The 15950-nt window shown below is 47.8% G+C and overlaps 1 protein-coding gene across 2 annotated transcripts in view; it reads right to left on the reverse strand.

Moving 5' to 3' along the window:
* Positions 1 to 15950, reverse strand: part of LOC135532999 (adiponectin receptor protein 2-like) — a 74498-nt gene that overhangs the window by 12081 nt on the left and 46467 nt on the right. For both annotated transcript variants that reach the window (XM_064960409.1, XM_064960410.1), the window contains exons 3-4: positions 6777 to 6959; positions 3825 to 3996 (exon numbers count right to left, since the gene is read on the reverse strand). In XM_064960409.1, coding sequence (XP_064816481.1) covers positions 3825 to 3996; positions 6777 to 6959 — 355 coding nt within the window. The remainder of the gene's footprint in view (positions 1 to 3824; positions 3997 to 6776; positions 6960 to 15950) is intronic.

Here is a 15950-nt window from a genome sequence, read left to right on the forward strand (position 1 = left end):
CCGCCAGACCTCAGTGGGCAGACCTCAGTGGGCAGACCCCGTCAGACCTCAGTGGGCAGACCTCAGTGGGCAGACCTCAGTGGGCAGACCCCGCCAGACCTCAGTGGGCAGACCCCGCCAGACCTCAGTGGGCAGACCTCAGTGGGCAGACCCCGTCAGACCTCAGTGGGCAGACCTCAGTGGGCAGACCTCAGTGGGCAGACCCCGTCAGACCTCAGTGGGCAGACCTCAGTGGGCAGACCTCAGTGGGCAGACCCCGCCAGACCTCAGTGGGCAGACCCCGCCAGACCTCAGTGGGCAGACCCCGCCAGACCTCAGTGGGCAGACCCCGTCAGACCTCAGTGGGCAGACCCCGTCAGACCTCAGTGGGCAGACCCCGCCAGACCTCAGTGGGCAGACCCCAGTGGGCAGACCCGGTCATAACACCACAACCTCCTGTCCCCATTCTCAAAAGGACAGTGGGCTTCTTTCTGCTTTCAGACAACTGCTGTTCTCCGGTTACTACATCCGTCTGTGGTTCCATTGTTATTGTGATCAGGGCTGGAGTTTGTCCTGACTAATGTGACTGTCATGCAGTCTCATCTCCCTGCTTTCAGATGACTGTCTCTCTCTCTCTCTTACTCATATCTGTTTATATTTACTATCTAATGACTCAGACCTGGAGTTTTTCCTCAATAACATGACCAGGGAAAAACTCTGGGTCCAAGCATGTTCCAAGCCTAAAGAGGCCTGGTAAAATCCCAAGGTCAGGTAGAGACTCCTGACCCCGAGCTACAATGCCATGTTTGATAGGTTGTTGTGTGTGTGCTTTGTTCTGTTGGATGCTCACCAGGACAGGACAAAGCTATGGAGGGCTGCCAGCTAAATGGGTCCAACCCTAACCCAATCTAAATGGGTCCAACCCTAACCCAATCTAAATGGGTCCAACCCTAACCCAATCTAAATGGGTCCAACCCTAACCCAATCTAAATGGTTCCAACCCTAACCCAATCTAAATGGGTCCAACCCTAACCCAATCTAAATGGGTCCAACCCTAACCCAGCTAAATGGGTCCAACCCTAACCCAATCTAAATGGGTCCAACCCTAACCCAGCTAAATGGGTCCAAACCAAACTCAGCTAAAAGGGTCCAACCCTAACCCAATCTAAATGGGTCCAACCCTAACCCAGCTAAATGGGTCCAAACCAAACCCAATCTAAATGGGTCCAAACCAAACCCAGCTAAATGGGTCCAAACCAAACCCAGCTAAATGGGTCCAAACCAAACCCAGCTAAATGGGTCCAAACCAAACCCATCTAAATGGGTCCAAACCAAACCCAGCTAAATGGGTCCAAACCAAACCCAGCTAAATGGGTCCAAACCAAACCCAGCTAAAAGGGTCTATGTGAATACTCAGTTCTCCGTTTACTCAGAGGTCCTGTCCTTATTTAAAGCCCAACGCATCTGCTCTGGAGCGGAAGAGAGCCTGTGTGTGTGTGTGTGTGTGTGTGTGTGTGTGTGTGTGTGTGTGTGTGTGTGTGTGTGTGTGTGTGTGTGCGTGCGTGCGTGGTTTGCCCTGCGCTCCCATATTATTCTATCATTTCTGCACGTGTGAGCAGGGACCTCATGTTAGTCTGTGTATTGGCTGGTCCTTAGTCCGACTGTGTGTGTGTCTGTGTGTGTGTCTGTGTGTGTGTGTCTGTGTGTGTCTGTGTCTGTGTCTGTGTGTGTGTGTGTGTGTCTGTGTGTGTGTGTGTCTGTGTGTGTGTGTGTCTGTGTGTGTGTGTGTCTGTGTGTGTGTGTGTCTGTGTGTGTGTCTGTGTCTGTGTGTGTCTGTGTCTGTGTGTGTGTCTGTGTCTGTGTCTGTGTGTGTGTGTGCCTGTGTGTGTGTGCCTGTGTGTGTGTGCCTGTGTGTGTGCCTGTGTGTGTGCCTGTGTGTGTGCCTGTGTGTGTGCCTGTGTGTGCCTGTGTGTGTGTGTGTGTGTGTGCCTGTGTGTGTGCCTGTGTGTCTGTGTGTGTCTGTGTGTGTCTGTGTGTGTCTGTAGCGTCTTAAACCCGTCAGGATGGAAGCAGCAGAGTGCTCGAGCAGAGAGCGGGGAACCTTAACACCATTACTAGTGATTAGGGCAGGATGTTACGACATGGCAGATTAACCATGCTACTCTATTAAGAGAACACATAGTATTAAACACTGTTTTATCCTCTGTGTCTGGCACCGCTGTGCACCTCTACACCCCCCCCCCCCCACCCCCCTCTGCTCCTCTACAGTTTTGGTGGTCCCCGGAACAGAAAAGGTTGGGAACGACTGATCTATTTAGCTGTGGGTTTCTAAGGGTGTAGTGTGATCTAATTAGCTGTGGGTTTCTAAGGGTGTAGTGTGATCTAATTAGCTGTGGGTTTCTAAGGGTGTAGTGTGATCTAATTAGCTGTGGGTTTCTTAGGGTGTAGTGTGATCTAATTAGCTGTGGGTTTCTAAGGGTGTAGTGTGATCTAATTAGCTGTGGGTTTCTAAGGGTGGAGGGTGCTGTGGGTTTCTAGTGTGTGTGATCTAATTAGCTGTGGGTTTCTAAGGGTGTAGTGTGATCTAATTAGCTGTGGGTTTCTTAGGGTGTAGTGTGATCTAATTAGCTGTGGGTTTCTTAGGGTGTAGTGTGATCTAATTAGCTGTGGGTTTCTTAGGGTGTAGTGTGATCTAATTAGCTGTGGGTTTCTAAGGGTGTAGTGTGATCTAATTAGCTGTGGGTTTCTGTAGTGTGATCTAATTAGCTGTGGGTTTCTAAGGGTGTAGTGTGATCTAATTAGCTGTGGGTTTCTGTAGTGTGATCTAATTAGCTGTTACATCACTCAAACCAAAGTAAATGTCACCATCAAATGACATTAATTTACTAGCTTTGTTTGAAAAATATATTTCAATTTAAATGCTAGCTCGGTGTGTGTCAGTGATTGTGTGTCCCCCCCCCTGACCACTCTCTTACCCAGCAGGTGACTAGCGTGGTGTGTGTCAGTGATTGTGTCCCCCCCCCGACCACCCTCTTACCCAGCAGGTGACTAGCGTGGTGTGTGTCAGTGATTGTGCCCCCCCCCTGACCACCCTCTTACCCAGCAGGTGACTAGCGTGGTGTGTGTCAGTGATTGTGTCCCCCCCCCGACCACCCTCTTACCCAGCAGGTGACTAGCGTGGTGTGTGTCAGTGATTGTGTCCCCCCCCCCGACCACTCTCTTACCCAGCAGGTGACTAGCGTGGTGTGTGTCAGTGATTGTGTCCCCCCCCTGACCACCCTCTTACCCAGCAGGTGACTAGCGTGGTGTGTGTCAGTGATTGTGTCCCCCCCCCTGACCACTCTCTTACCCAGCAGGTGACTAGCGTGGTGTGTGTCAGTGATTGTGCCCCCCCCTGACCACCCTCTTACCCAGCAGGTGACTAGCGTGGTGTGTGTCAGTGATTGTGTCCCCCCCCCGACCACCCTCTTACCCAGCAGGTGACTCCGTGGTGTGTGTCAGTGATTGTGTCCCCCCTGACCACTCTCTTACCCAGCAGGTGACTAGCGTGGTGTGTGTCAGTGATTGTGTCCCCCTGACCACCCTCTTACCCAGCAGGTGACTAGCTGGTGAAGTGTCAGTGATTGTGTCCCTTCCTGACCACTCTCTTACCCAGCAGGTGACTAGCGTGGTGTGTGTCAGTGATTGTGCCCCCCCCCCCTGACCACCCTCTTACCCAGCAGGTGACTGAGCGGGAATGGTGTGTGTCAGTGATTGTGTCCCCTTATTTCCACTCTGTTACCCAGCAGGTGACTAGCGTGGTGTGTGTCAGTGATTGTGTCCCCCTCCCGGACCATCTCTCTTACCCAGCAGGTGAGTCCAGATGTTGCCAGTCTCAGTGTGGATCCTGAAGATGCTCTTGAAGCAGGCCCTGAAGGAGGGCATGGGCGGCCGGTGCCCGTGGCGGAGATACTCGTTATCCTTCAGCCACTCAGGCAGCACGTCATGAGGAATGACGCGCCACCGGCCTTCCCACACCTGGGAAGAAGACACAGGGAGGGGCGCGGAAAAACACTTCCTTAGGTTTTCCTCTGAAGTGGGATCCAACTTGAGTTACGAATAAAATGACAACTGAGGGGGAATAAAAAGAGTGTTCTCTTTCGTGTGTTTCTCTCTTATTTCCATTTGATGTTCAGGGTGAATGGACACCCGGATAATATCTGTGTTAGGGAGGCCCATGGAACAGTAGTCTATGTAATATCTGTGTTAGGGAGGCCCGTGGAACAGTAGTCTATGTAATATCTGTGTTAGGGAGGCCCATGGAACAGTAGTCTATGTAATATCTGTGTTGGGGATGTTAGAGGAGAGAAGGAGGGGGGGAATGTGAGGTGAGTGTACAGTGTTAGAGGAGGGGGGATGTGAGGTGTGTACAGTGTTAGAAGGGGGGTGAGGTGTGTGTACAGTATTAGAGGAGGGGGGAATGAGAGGTGTGTGTACAGTGTTAGAGGAGGGGGGGAATGAGAGGTGTGTGTACAGTGTTAGAGGAGGGGGGAATGAGAGGTGTGTGTACAGTGTTAGAGGAGGGGGGAATGAGAGGTGTGTGTACAGTGTTAGAGGAGGGGGAATGTGAGGTGTGTGTACAGTGTTAGAGGAGGGGGAATGTGAGGTGTGTGTACAGTGTTAGAGGAGGGGGATGAGAGGTGTGTGTACAGTGTTAGAGGAGGGGGGATGAGAGGTGTGTGTACAGTGTTAGAGGAGGGGGAATGTGAGGTGTGTGTACAGTGTTAGAGGAGGGGGAATGTGAGGTGTGTGTACAGTGTTAGAGGAGGGGGGATGAGAGGTGTGTGTACAGTGTTCCACCTAAAGGTCTGGCGACCACTCATGTGATACCAACGTCTCTCCAGGCAAACCTGGCACCCTATTCCCTATGTAGTGCACTACTTTAGACCAGGGCCCTATTCCCTATGTCGTGCACTACTTTAGACCAGGGCCCTATTCCCTATGTAGTGCACTACTTTAGACCAGGGCCCTATTCCCCATTGAGTGCACTACTTTAGACCAGAGCCCTATTCCCTATGTAGTGCACTACTTCAGACCAGGGCCCTATTCCCTATGTAGTGCACTACTTTAGACCAGAGCCCTATTCCCTATGTAGTGCACTACTTTAGACCAGAGCCCTATTCCCTATGTACTGCACTACTTTAGACCAGCGCCCTATTCCCTATGTACTGCACTACTTTAGACCAGCGCCCTATTCCCTATATAGTGCACTACTTTAGACCAGAGCCCTATTCCCTATATAGTGCACTACTTTAGACCAGGGCCCTATTCCCTATATAGTGCACTACTTTAGACCAGAGCCTATAGGGGTGGGCACAGGAGAGAGCGAGAAACAGTTGTTGTTGACTAATTCTGAGTCATCAAGTGATTTATTTCTGTAATTGAAAGCCTGCTGTTTGCCATTTCAGCACAAGTTAGATGTCTGTCTCCATCAACTGAGGAATTGTGAGCAGCGAAGGTTCATTTCTAGTTGGCCCCCGTTCTAGAGGTTAGGCATCACAGAGTACATATTGCAGGGCCGTGTTCAGTCGGGACACACAGCAAAACATTTAGCAACAGATAGAACAAATGTATCTATTGGATAAGTGAATGTATAGAACCTCCCGGTTTCAAATGCCAATGTGATGGGGGACCGGTACAGAGTCAATGTGATGAGGGAACCGGTACAGAGTCAATGTGAGGGTGAACCGGTACAGAGTCAATGTGATGAGGGACCGGTACAGAGTCAATGTGAGGGGGACCCGGTACAGAGTCAATGTGATGGGGGACCGGTACAGAGTCAATGTGATGAGGGAACCGGTACAGAGTCAATGTGATGGGGGAACCGGTACAGAGTCAATGTGAGGGGGACCCGGTACAGAGTCAATGTGAGGGGGACCCGGTACAGAGTCAATGTGAGGGTGAACCGGTACAGAGTCAATGTGATGAGGGAACCGGTACAGAGTCAATGTGATGAGGGAACCGGTACAGAGTCAATGTGAGGGTGAACCGGTACAGAGTCAATGTGATGAGGGAACCGGTACAGAGTCAATGTGATGTACTAATTCTGAGTTTTATTTCTGTAATTGAGTGAACCGGTACAGAGTCAATGTGAGGGTGAACCGGTACAGAGTCAATGTGATGAGGGAACCGGTACAGAGTCAATGTGATGAGTGAACCGGTACAGAGTCAATGTGATGAGTGAACCGGTACAGAGTCAATGTGAGGGTGAACCGGTACAGAGTCAATGTGATGGGGGACCGGTACAGAGTCAATGTGATGGGGGACCGGTACAGAGTCAATGTGAGGGGGACCCGGTACAGAGTCAATGTGAGGGGGACCCGGTACAGAGTCAATGTGAGGGTGAACCGGTACAGAGTCAATGTGATGAGGGAACCGGTACAGAGTCAATGTGATGAGGGAACCGGTACAGAGTCAATGTGAGGGGGACCCGGTACAGAGTCAATGTGATGAGTGAACCGGTACAGAGTCAATGTGAGGGTGAACCGGTACAGAGTCAATGTGATGAGGGAACCGGTACAGAGTCAATGTGATGAGTGAACCGGTACAGAGTCAATGTGATGAGTGAACCGGTACAGAGTCAATGTGAGGGTGAACCGGTACAGAGTCAATGTGATGGGGGAACCGGTACAGAGTCAATGTGAGGGGGTACTGGTTTGTCCATATACTCTTGGTCATGTAGTGTATGTCCAAGGTGAGACTTAGGGGGACCAGTGTGTGTGTGTGTGTGTGTGTGTGTGTGTGAGAGAGAGACTGACCTTGTGAACAAACTCCTCCATCTTCTCCATGGCGTGGTGGGCTTGTAGTAGAGGCGTCATGCCCATGAAGCCCTCGTCTGAAGTCTTCATGTCCTCCTCCCCTGCAGAGGTAGAGTCCATCCCTCCATCTCTCTCCTCCTCCTCTCCATCAGTCACTTTCTGCAACTCCAGCGCATTGGGTCTCTGAGAACACAAGAACACCCAGTTAGAACAGAACCCCAGTCGGAACAACGGACCCCCCCAGTCGGAACAACAGACCCCCCCCCCAGTCGGAACAACAGACCCCCCCAGTCGGAACAGACCCCCCCAGTCCAGAACAGACCCCCCCAGTCGGAACAGACCCCCCCCCGCCCCCCAGTCGGAACAACAGACCCCCCCCAGATCGATGTTCCACAGAGGAGGTTACCCAGAACACACACACACACCAGGACTCAGGTTAGGGCCCATTGCCCTACATCACAAACTGAATATCAGTTTCACACACACACACACACACACACACACAAAAGGCTAATTAATAAACCATTGATTGGTGTGACCTGGCTCATTCTATCTGCTTTGAGTTTTCCAACCCCAGACATGCTTTGTATGGTTTTAAGCCACTCCTCCCATCCCAACGATGTCCCAATAGCACCTTATGGGCCCTGCAGTAAACAGGGAATAGGGTACTATTTGGGAAGGAGACCAGTGTGGCTCACTCCCTAATTAACAACCGTGTGTGTGTGTGACCCCCTACTACACAGGCAGAAAGCAATTACAATAAACAGTGAGGTGGGGGGGGGGGGTTAATATGCCAGAGACAGGATGGAAAAGTCATTCATCATCACACACATCAGCCCCTTCAATTTACTCACACACCATGCAGGCCTGCTTCACACACACACACACACTGTGACAGTCTTCCCTGCCCCCATCAGGCTTGACCTGTTATCTAGCCAGGCCTTCTTCCTTCTTCCCTGCCCCCATCAGGCTTGACCTGTTATCTAGCCAGGCCTCCTTCCCTGCCCCCATCAGGCTTGACCTGTTATCTAGCCAGGCCTTCTTCCCTGCCCCCATCAGGCTTGACCTGTTATCTAGCCAGGCCTTCTTCCCTGCCCCCATCAGGCTTGAATTAATAACAAAGCCAGGAGCTGGGACGCTGTGACACACAGAGTGACTGTAGGGGAAGGTCTGTTCTGAATAAATAGTAAGTAGGTTGCAGCAGAACTGGGACAACATGAAAACCCTGTCTGTAATGATGGGGAACAAGAGAGTCCACACGTACATACTGTATATTCATATTCAATAGGGGTCTATCCCATGGTACAGCTCAACATATCATCCATCCCATGGTACAGCTCAACACATCATCTATCTACCCCATGGTACAGCTCAACATATCATCTATCCCATGGTACAGCTCAACATATCATCTATCCCATGGTACAGCTCAACATATCTATCCATCCCATGGTACAGCTCAACACATCATCTATCCCATGGTACAGCTCAACACATCATCTATCCCATGGTACAGCTCAACATATCTATCCATCCCATGGTACAGCTCAACATATCTATCCATCCCATGGTACAGCTCAACATATCTATCCATCCCATGGTACAGCTCAACATATCTATCCATCCCATGGTACAGCTCAACATATCTATCCATCCCATGGTACAGCTCAACATATCATCTATCCCATGGTACAGCTCAACATATCATCTATCCCATGGTACAGCTCAACATATCATCCATCCCATGGTACAGCTCAACATATCTATCCATCCCATGGTACAGCTCAACATATCTATCCATCCCATGGTACAGCTCAACATATCTATCCATCCCATGGTACAGCTCAACATATCTATCCATCCCATGGTACAGCTCAACATATCTATCCCATCCCATGGTACAGCTCAACACATCATCTATCCCATGGTACAGCTCAACATATCATCTATCCCATGGTACAGCTCAACATATCATCTATCCATCCCATGGTACAGCTCAACATATCTATCCATCCCATGGTACAGCTCAACATATCTATCCATCCCATGGTACAGCTCAACATATCTATCCATCCCATGGTACAGCTCAACATATCTATCCATCCCATGGTACAGCTCAACATATCTATCCATCCCATGGTACAGCTCAACATATCTATCCATCCCATGGTACAGCTCAACATATCTATCCATCCCATGGTACAGCTCAACATATCTATCCATCCCATGGTACAGCTCAACATATCATCTATCCCATGGTACAGCTCAACATATCATCTATCCCATGGTACAGCTCAACATATCATCTATCCCATGGTACAGCTCAACATATCTATCCATCCCATGGTACAGCTCAACATATCTATCCATCCCATGGTACAGCTCAACATATCTATCCATCCCATGGTACAGCTCAACATATCTATCCATCCCATGGTACAGCTCAACATATCTATCCCATCCCATGGTACAGCTCAACACATCATCTATCCCATGGTACAGCTCAACATATCATCTATCCCATGGTACAGCTCAACATATCATCTATCCATCCCATGGTACAGCTCAACATATCTATCCATCCCATGGTACAGCTCAACATATCTATCCATCCCATGGTACAGCTCAACATATCTATCCCATCCCATGGTACAGCTCAACATATCATCTATCCCATGGTACAGCTCAACATATCTATCCATCCCATGGTACAGCTCAACATATCTATCCATCCCATGGTACAGCTCAACATATCTATCCATCCCATGGTACAGCTCAACATATCTATCCATCCCATGGTACAGCTCAACATATCTATCCATCCCATGGTACAGCTCAACCTATCATCTATCCCATGGTACAGCTCAACCTATCATCTATCCCATGGTACAGCTCAACCTATCATCTATCCCATGGTACAGCTCAACATATCTATCCATCCCATGGTACAGCTCAACATATCTATCCATCCCATGGTACAGCTCAACATATCTATCTATCCCATGGTACAGCTCAACATATCTATCCATCCCATGGTACAGCTCAACATATCTATCCATCCCATGGTACAGCTCAACATATCTATCCATCCCATGGTACAGCTCAACATATCTATCCATCCCATGGTACAGCTCAACATATCTATCCATCCCATGGTACAGCTCAACATATCTATCCATCCCATGGTACAGCTCAACATATCTATCCATCCCATGGTACAGCTCAACATATCTATCCATCCCATGGTACAGCTCAACATATCTATCCATCCCATGGTACAGCTCAACATATCATCTACCCCATGGTACAGCTCAACATATCATCTATCCCATGGTACAGCTCAACATATCATCTATCCCATGGTACAGCTCAACATATCTATCCATCCCATGGTACAGCTCAACATATCTATCCATCCCATGGTACAGCTCAACATATCTATCCATCCCATGGTACAGCTCAACATATCTATCCATCCCATGGTACAGCTCAACATATCTATCCCATCCCATGGTACAGCTCAACACATCATCTATCCCATGGTACAGCTCAACATATCATCTATCCCATGGTACAGCTCAACATATCATCTATCCATCCCATGGTACAGCTCAACATATCATCTATCCCATGGTACAGCTCAACATATCTATCCATCCCATGGTACAGCTCAACATATCATCTATCCCATGGTACAGCTCAACATATCATCTATCCCATGGTACAGCTCAACATATCTATCCATCCCATGGTACAGCTCAACATATCATCTATCCCATGGTACAGCTCAACACATCATCTATCCCATGGTACAGCTCAACATATCATCCATCCCATGGTACAGCTCAACACATCATCCATCCCATGGTACAGCTCAACACATCATCTATCCCATGGTACAGCTCAACACATCATCTATCCCATGGTACAGCTCAACACATCTATCCATCCCATGGTACAGCTCAACACATCTATCCATCCCATGGTACAGCTCAACATATCATCTATCCCATGGTACAGCTCAACACATCATCTATCCCATGGTACAGCTCAACACATCATCTATCCCATGGTACAGCTCAACATATCATCCATCCCATGGTACAGCTCAACATATCATCTATCCCATGGTACAGCTCAACACATCATCTATCCCATGGTACAACTCAACCTATCATCTATCCCATGGTACAGCTCAACATATCTATCTATCCCATGGTACAGCTCAACATATCTATCTATCCCATGGTACAGCTCAACATATCTATCTATCCCATGGTACAGCTCAACATATCATCTATCCCATGGTACAGCTCAACATATCATCTATCCATCCCATGGTACAGCTCAACACATCATCTATCCCATGGTACAGCTCAACATATCATCTATCCCATGGTACAGCTCAACATATCTATCCATCCCATGGTACAGCTCAACATATCATCTATCCCATGGTACAGCTCAACACATCATCTATCCCATGGTACAGCTCAACATATCTATCCATCCCATGGTACAGCTCAACATATCATCTATCCCATGGTACAGCTCAACACATCTATCCATCCCATGGTACAGCTCAACACATCTATCCATCCCATGGTACAGCTCAACACATCATCTATCCCATGGTACAGCTCAACACATCTATCCATCCCATGGTACAGCTCAACATATCATCTATCCCATGGTACAGCTCAACATATCTATCCATCCCATGGTACAGCTCAACATATCATCTATCCCATGGTACAGCTCAACATATCTATCCATCCCATGGTACAGCTCAACATATCATCTATCCCATGGTACAGCTCAACATATCTATCCATCCCATGGTACAGCTCAACCTATCATCTATCCCATGGTACAGCTCAACATATCATCTATCCCATGGTACAGCTCAACATATCATCTATCCCATGGTACAGCTCAACACATCTATCCATCCCATGGTACAGCTCAACACATCTATCCATCCCATGGTACAGCTCAACACATCTATCCATCCCATGGTACAGCTCAACACATCTATCCATCCCATGGTACAGCTCAACATAAATCATTTAAAAAGAAACAAGGGAAAGGGAGACTCACTAGTAGACTCAGAGAGAGAGAGAGAGAGAATGACAATTTCAGGTGACAAAAAGTTTGACCAAGTGAGAGAGCGAGAGCGCGAGAGAGAGAGCAACATGAAGGTGAGAAATATTCAGAGTGAGAACAGATTCAATGGGAAAGTGTTACTAAGCCAAGGTGCAAGTAAGGGAGTCAGAGAGATAGAGAGATAGAAGAGAGCAGGACACATACAGAACTAGAATACACCACGATAAATGTCATCTCGCACACACACACACTACTCCAGTATAGATTTAGTTAGACAACAGCTGACCCCCCCCCCCCCCCAAACACTACTCCAGTATAGATTTAGTTAGACAACAGCTGACCCCCCCCCCCACACAAACACTACTCCAGTATAGATTTAGTTTGACTACAGCAGAACCTCCCTACGGCTTTCTGTCAACGTTAATTCTATTTTCACATCACAACATTCATAGTCACTAAAAATAGAAGTTGTAGCCATTCTTGTAGCCATTCACCATTTACACTCTTCACATACAACTGAAGCTTCCAGAGGGTTGATGCAGGGTGCCAAGTCATCTGAAAACAGGAGCATAGAGATGAAGTGGCACCAGGCTACTATATATAAACAGAGAGAGATGAACAGTGGCACCAGGCTACTATATATAAACAGAGAGAGATGAACAGTGGTACCAGGCTACTATATATAAACAGAGAGAGATGAACAGTGGTACCAGGCTACTATATGTAGACAGAGAGAGATGAACAGTGGCACCAGGCTACTATATATAAACAGAGAGAGATGAACAGTGGCACCAGGCTACTATATGTAGACAGAGAGAGATGAACAGTGGCACCAGGCTACTATATATAAACAGAGAGAGATGAACAGTGGCACCAGGCTACTATATGTAGACAGAGAGAGATGAACAGTGGCACCAGGCTACTATATATAAACAGAGAGAGATGAACAGTGGCACCAGGCTACTATATATAAACAGAGAGAGATGAACAGTGGCACCAGGCTACTATATATAAACAGAGAGAGATGAACAGTGGCACCAGGCTACTATATATAAACAGAGAGAGATGAACAGTGGTACCAGGCTACTATATATAAACAGAGAGAGATGAACAGTGGCACCAGGCTACTATATATAAACAGAGAGAGATGAACAGTGGCACCAGGCTACTATATGTAGACAGAGAGAGATGAACAGTGGTACCAGGCTACTATATATAAACAGAGAGAGATGAACAGTGGCACCAGGCTACTATATGTAGACAGAGAGAGATGAACAGTGGCACCAGGCTACTATATATAAACAGAGAGAGATGAACAGTGGCACCAGGCTACTATATATAAACAGAGAGAGATGAACAGTGGCACCAGGCTACTATATATAAACAGAGAGAGATGAACAGTGGCACCAGGCTACTATATATAAACAGAGAGAGATGAACAGTGGCACCAGGCTACTATATATAAACAGAGAGAGATGAACAGTGGCACCAGGCTACTATATATAAACAGAGAGAGATGAACAGTGGCACCAGGCTACTATATATAAACAGAGAGAGATGAACAGTGGCACCAGGCTACTATATATAAACAGAGAGAGATGAACAGTGGCACCAGGCTACTATATATAAACAGAGAGAGATGAACAGTGGCACCAGGCTACTATATATAAACAGAGAGAGATGAACAGTGGCACCAGGCTACTATATGTAAAGAGAGAGATGAACAGAGAGAGATGAACAGTGGCACCAGGCTACTATATATAAACAGAGAGAGATGAACAGTGGCACCAGGCTACTATATATAAACAGAGAGAGATGAACAGTGGCACCAGGCTACTATATATAAACAGAGAGAGATGAAGTGGCACCAGGCTACTATATATAAACAGAGAGAGATGAACAGTGGCACCAGGCTACTATATATAAACAGAGAGAGATGAACAGTGGCACCAGGCTACTATATATAAACAGAGAGAGATGAACAGTGGCACCAGGCTACTATATATAAACAGAGAGAGATGAACAGTGGCACCAGGCTACTATATGTAGACAGAGAGAGATGAACAGTGGCACCAGGCTACTATATGTAGACAGAGAGAGAGATGAACAGTGGCACCAGGCTACTATATATAAACAGAGAGAGATGAACAGTGGCACCAGGCTACTATATATAAACAGAGAGAGATGAACAGTGGCACCAGGCTACTATATATAAACAGAGAGAGATGAACAGTGGCACCAGGCTACTAGATATAAACAGAGAGAGATGAAGTGGCACCAGGCTACTATATGTAGACAGAGAGAGAGATGAAGTGGTACCAGGCTACTATATCTATATATATATAGAGAGAGAGATGAACAGTGGTACCAGGCTACTATATCTATATATATATAGAGAGAGAGATGAACAGTGGTACCAGGCTACTATATCTATATATATAGAGAGAGAGATGAACAGTGGTACCAGGCTACTATATCTATATATATATATATATATATATATATATATAGAGAGAGATGAACAGTGGCACCAGGCTACTAAATGATGCATACCAGATCTCTATATACACCGTTTATTCATGGAGCAACAGAGGGGTGCTAGGCTAGCTAGCAGTGTTCAGATGAGACGCCAGCCATATTTATAATACATGTCTAACCCATTTCCCATGCCCACCAAGCCCAGCCAGACTTCCAGAGCAGTCCAACAACATGGCCTGGCCAGTGTGTGTGTGTGTTGCAGGCGGTGCAATGTCACACACTGTTAAGTCTCCAGCTATGCCATAGACTGGAGCCTCCTCATTACACACTAGAGCAGTATGGTGTATATGCATAGCAGAAGGCCGTCTGAAAGCATGTGTTCATGAGTGTGTGTGTGTGTGTGTGTGTGTGTGTGTGTGTGTGTGTGTGTTCATGAGTGTGTGTGTGTGTGCTGTATTATACATGTCCTGTCTGCCACCAGAGTGATACATTACAGTAAAGGGACGACTGTGAATTATAGAGAGGCAGTAATGTAGGGAGTTATCTCCACCAATGAAGTATTTATAACCTTCATCTCAGAGCGTAGGTGACAGGGTGCCCTCGAACCACAGTCCCCCTCCATACTAACTCCAGTGACCTGGTGGGAGAAAATACCCCTGACGGACTGTTTAAAAACACAAGAACAGCTCTGCTACGTATCCCTGGTCCACAACACAGTGATGGCTCTGCTACGTATCCCTGGTCCACAACACAGTGATGGCTCTGCTACGTATCCCTGGTCCACAACACAGTGATGGCTCTGCTACGTATCCCTGGTCCACAACACAGTGATGGCTCTGCTACGTATCCCTGGTCCACAACACAGTGATGGCTCTGCTACGTATCCCTGGTCCACAACACAGTGATGGCTCTGCTACGTATCCCTGGTCCACAACACAGTGATGGCTCTGCTACGTATCCCTGGTCCACAACACACACCAGAGTGATGGCTCTGCTACGTATCCCTGGTCCACAACACAGTGATGGCTCTGCTACGTATCCCTGGTCCACAACACAGTGATGGCTCTGCTACGTATCCCTGGTCCACAACACAGTGATGGCTCTGCTACGTATCCCTGGTCCACAACACACACCAGAGTGATAGCTCTGCTACGTATCCCTGGTCCACAGCACACACCACAGTGATAGCTCTGCTACGTATCCCTGGTCCACAGCACACACCACAGTGATGGCTCTGCTACTTATCCCTGGTCCACAACACAGTGATGGCTCTGCTACGTATCCCTGGTCCACAACACACACCAGAGTGATGGCTCTGCTACGTATCCCTGGTCCACAACACACACCAGAGTGATGGCTCTGCTATGTATCCCTGGTCCACAACACACACCAGAGTGATGGCTCTGCTACGTATCCCTGGTCCACAACACAGTGATGGCTCTGCTACGTATCCCTGGTCCACAACAAACATAAACATTTGTAATACAGCCGGAGGGCTGGACAGGGAACAGGGAGGATCTGTTGGTGTGGTGGTGGTGGGGTGGGGGGGAACAAGGCTGAGAGGGCAATCAGTTATCTACTCAGAAAACA

The sequence above is a fragment of the Oncorhynchus masou genome, unplaced genomic scaffold, assembly GCF_036934945.1.
Source record: "Oncorhynchus masou masou isolate Uvic2021 unplaced genomic scaffold, UVic_Omas_1.1 unplaced_scaffold_2146, whole genome shotgun sequence".
Classification (NCBI taxonomy): Eukaryota; Metazoa; Chordata; class Actinopteri; order Salmoniformes; family Salmonidae; genus Oncorhynchus; species Oncorhynchus masou.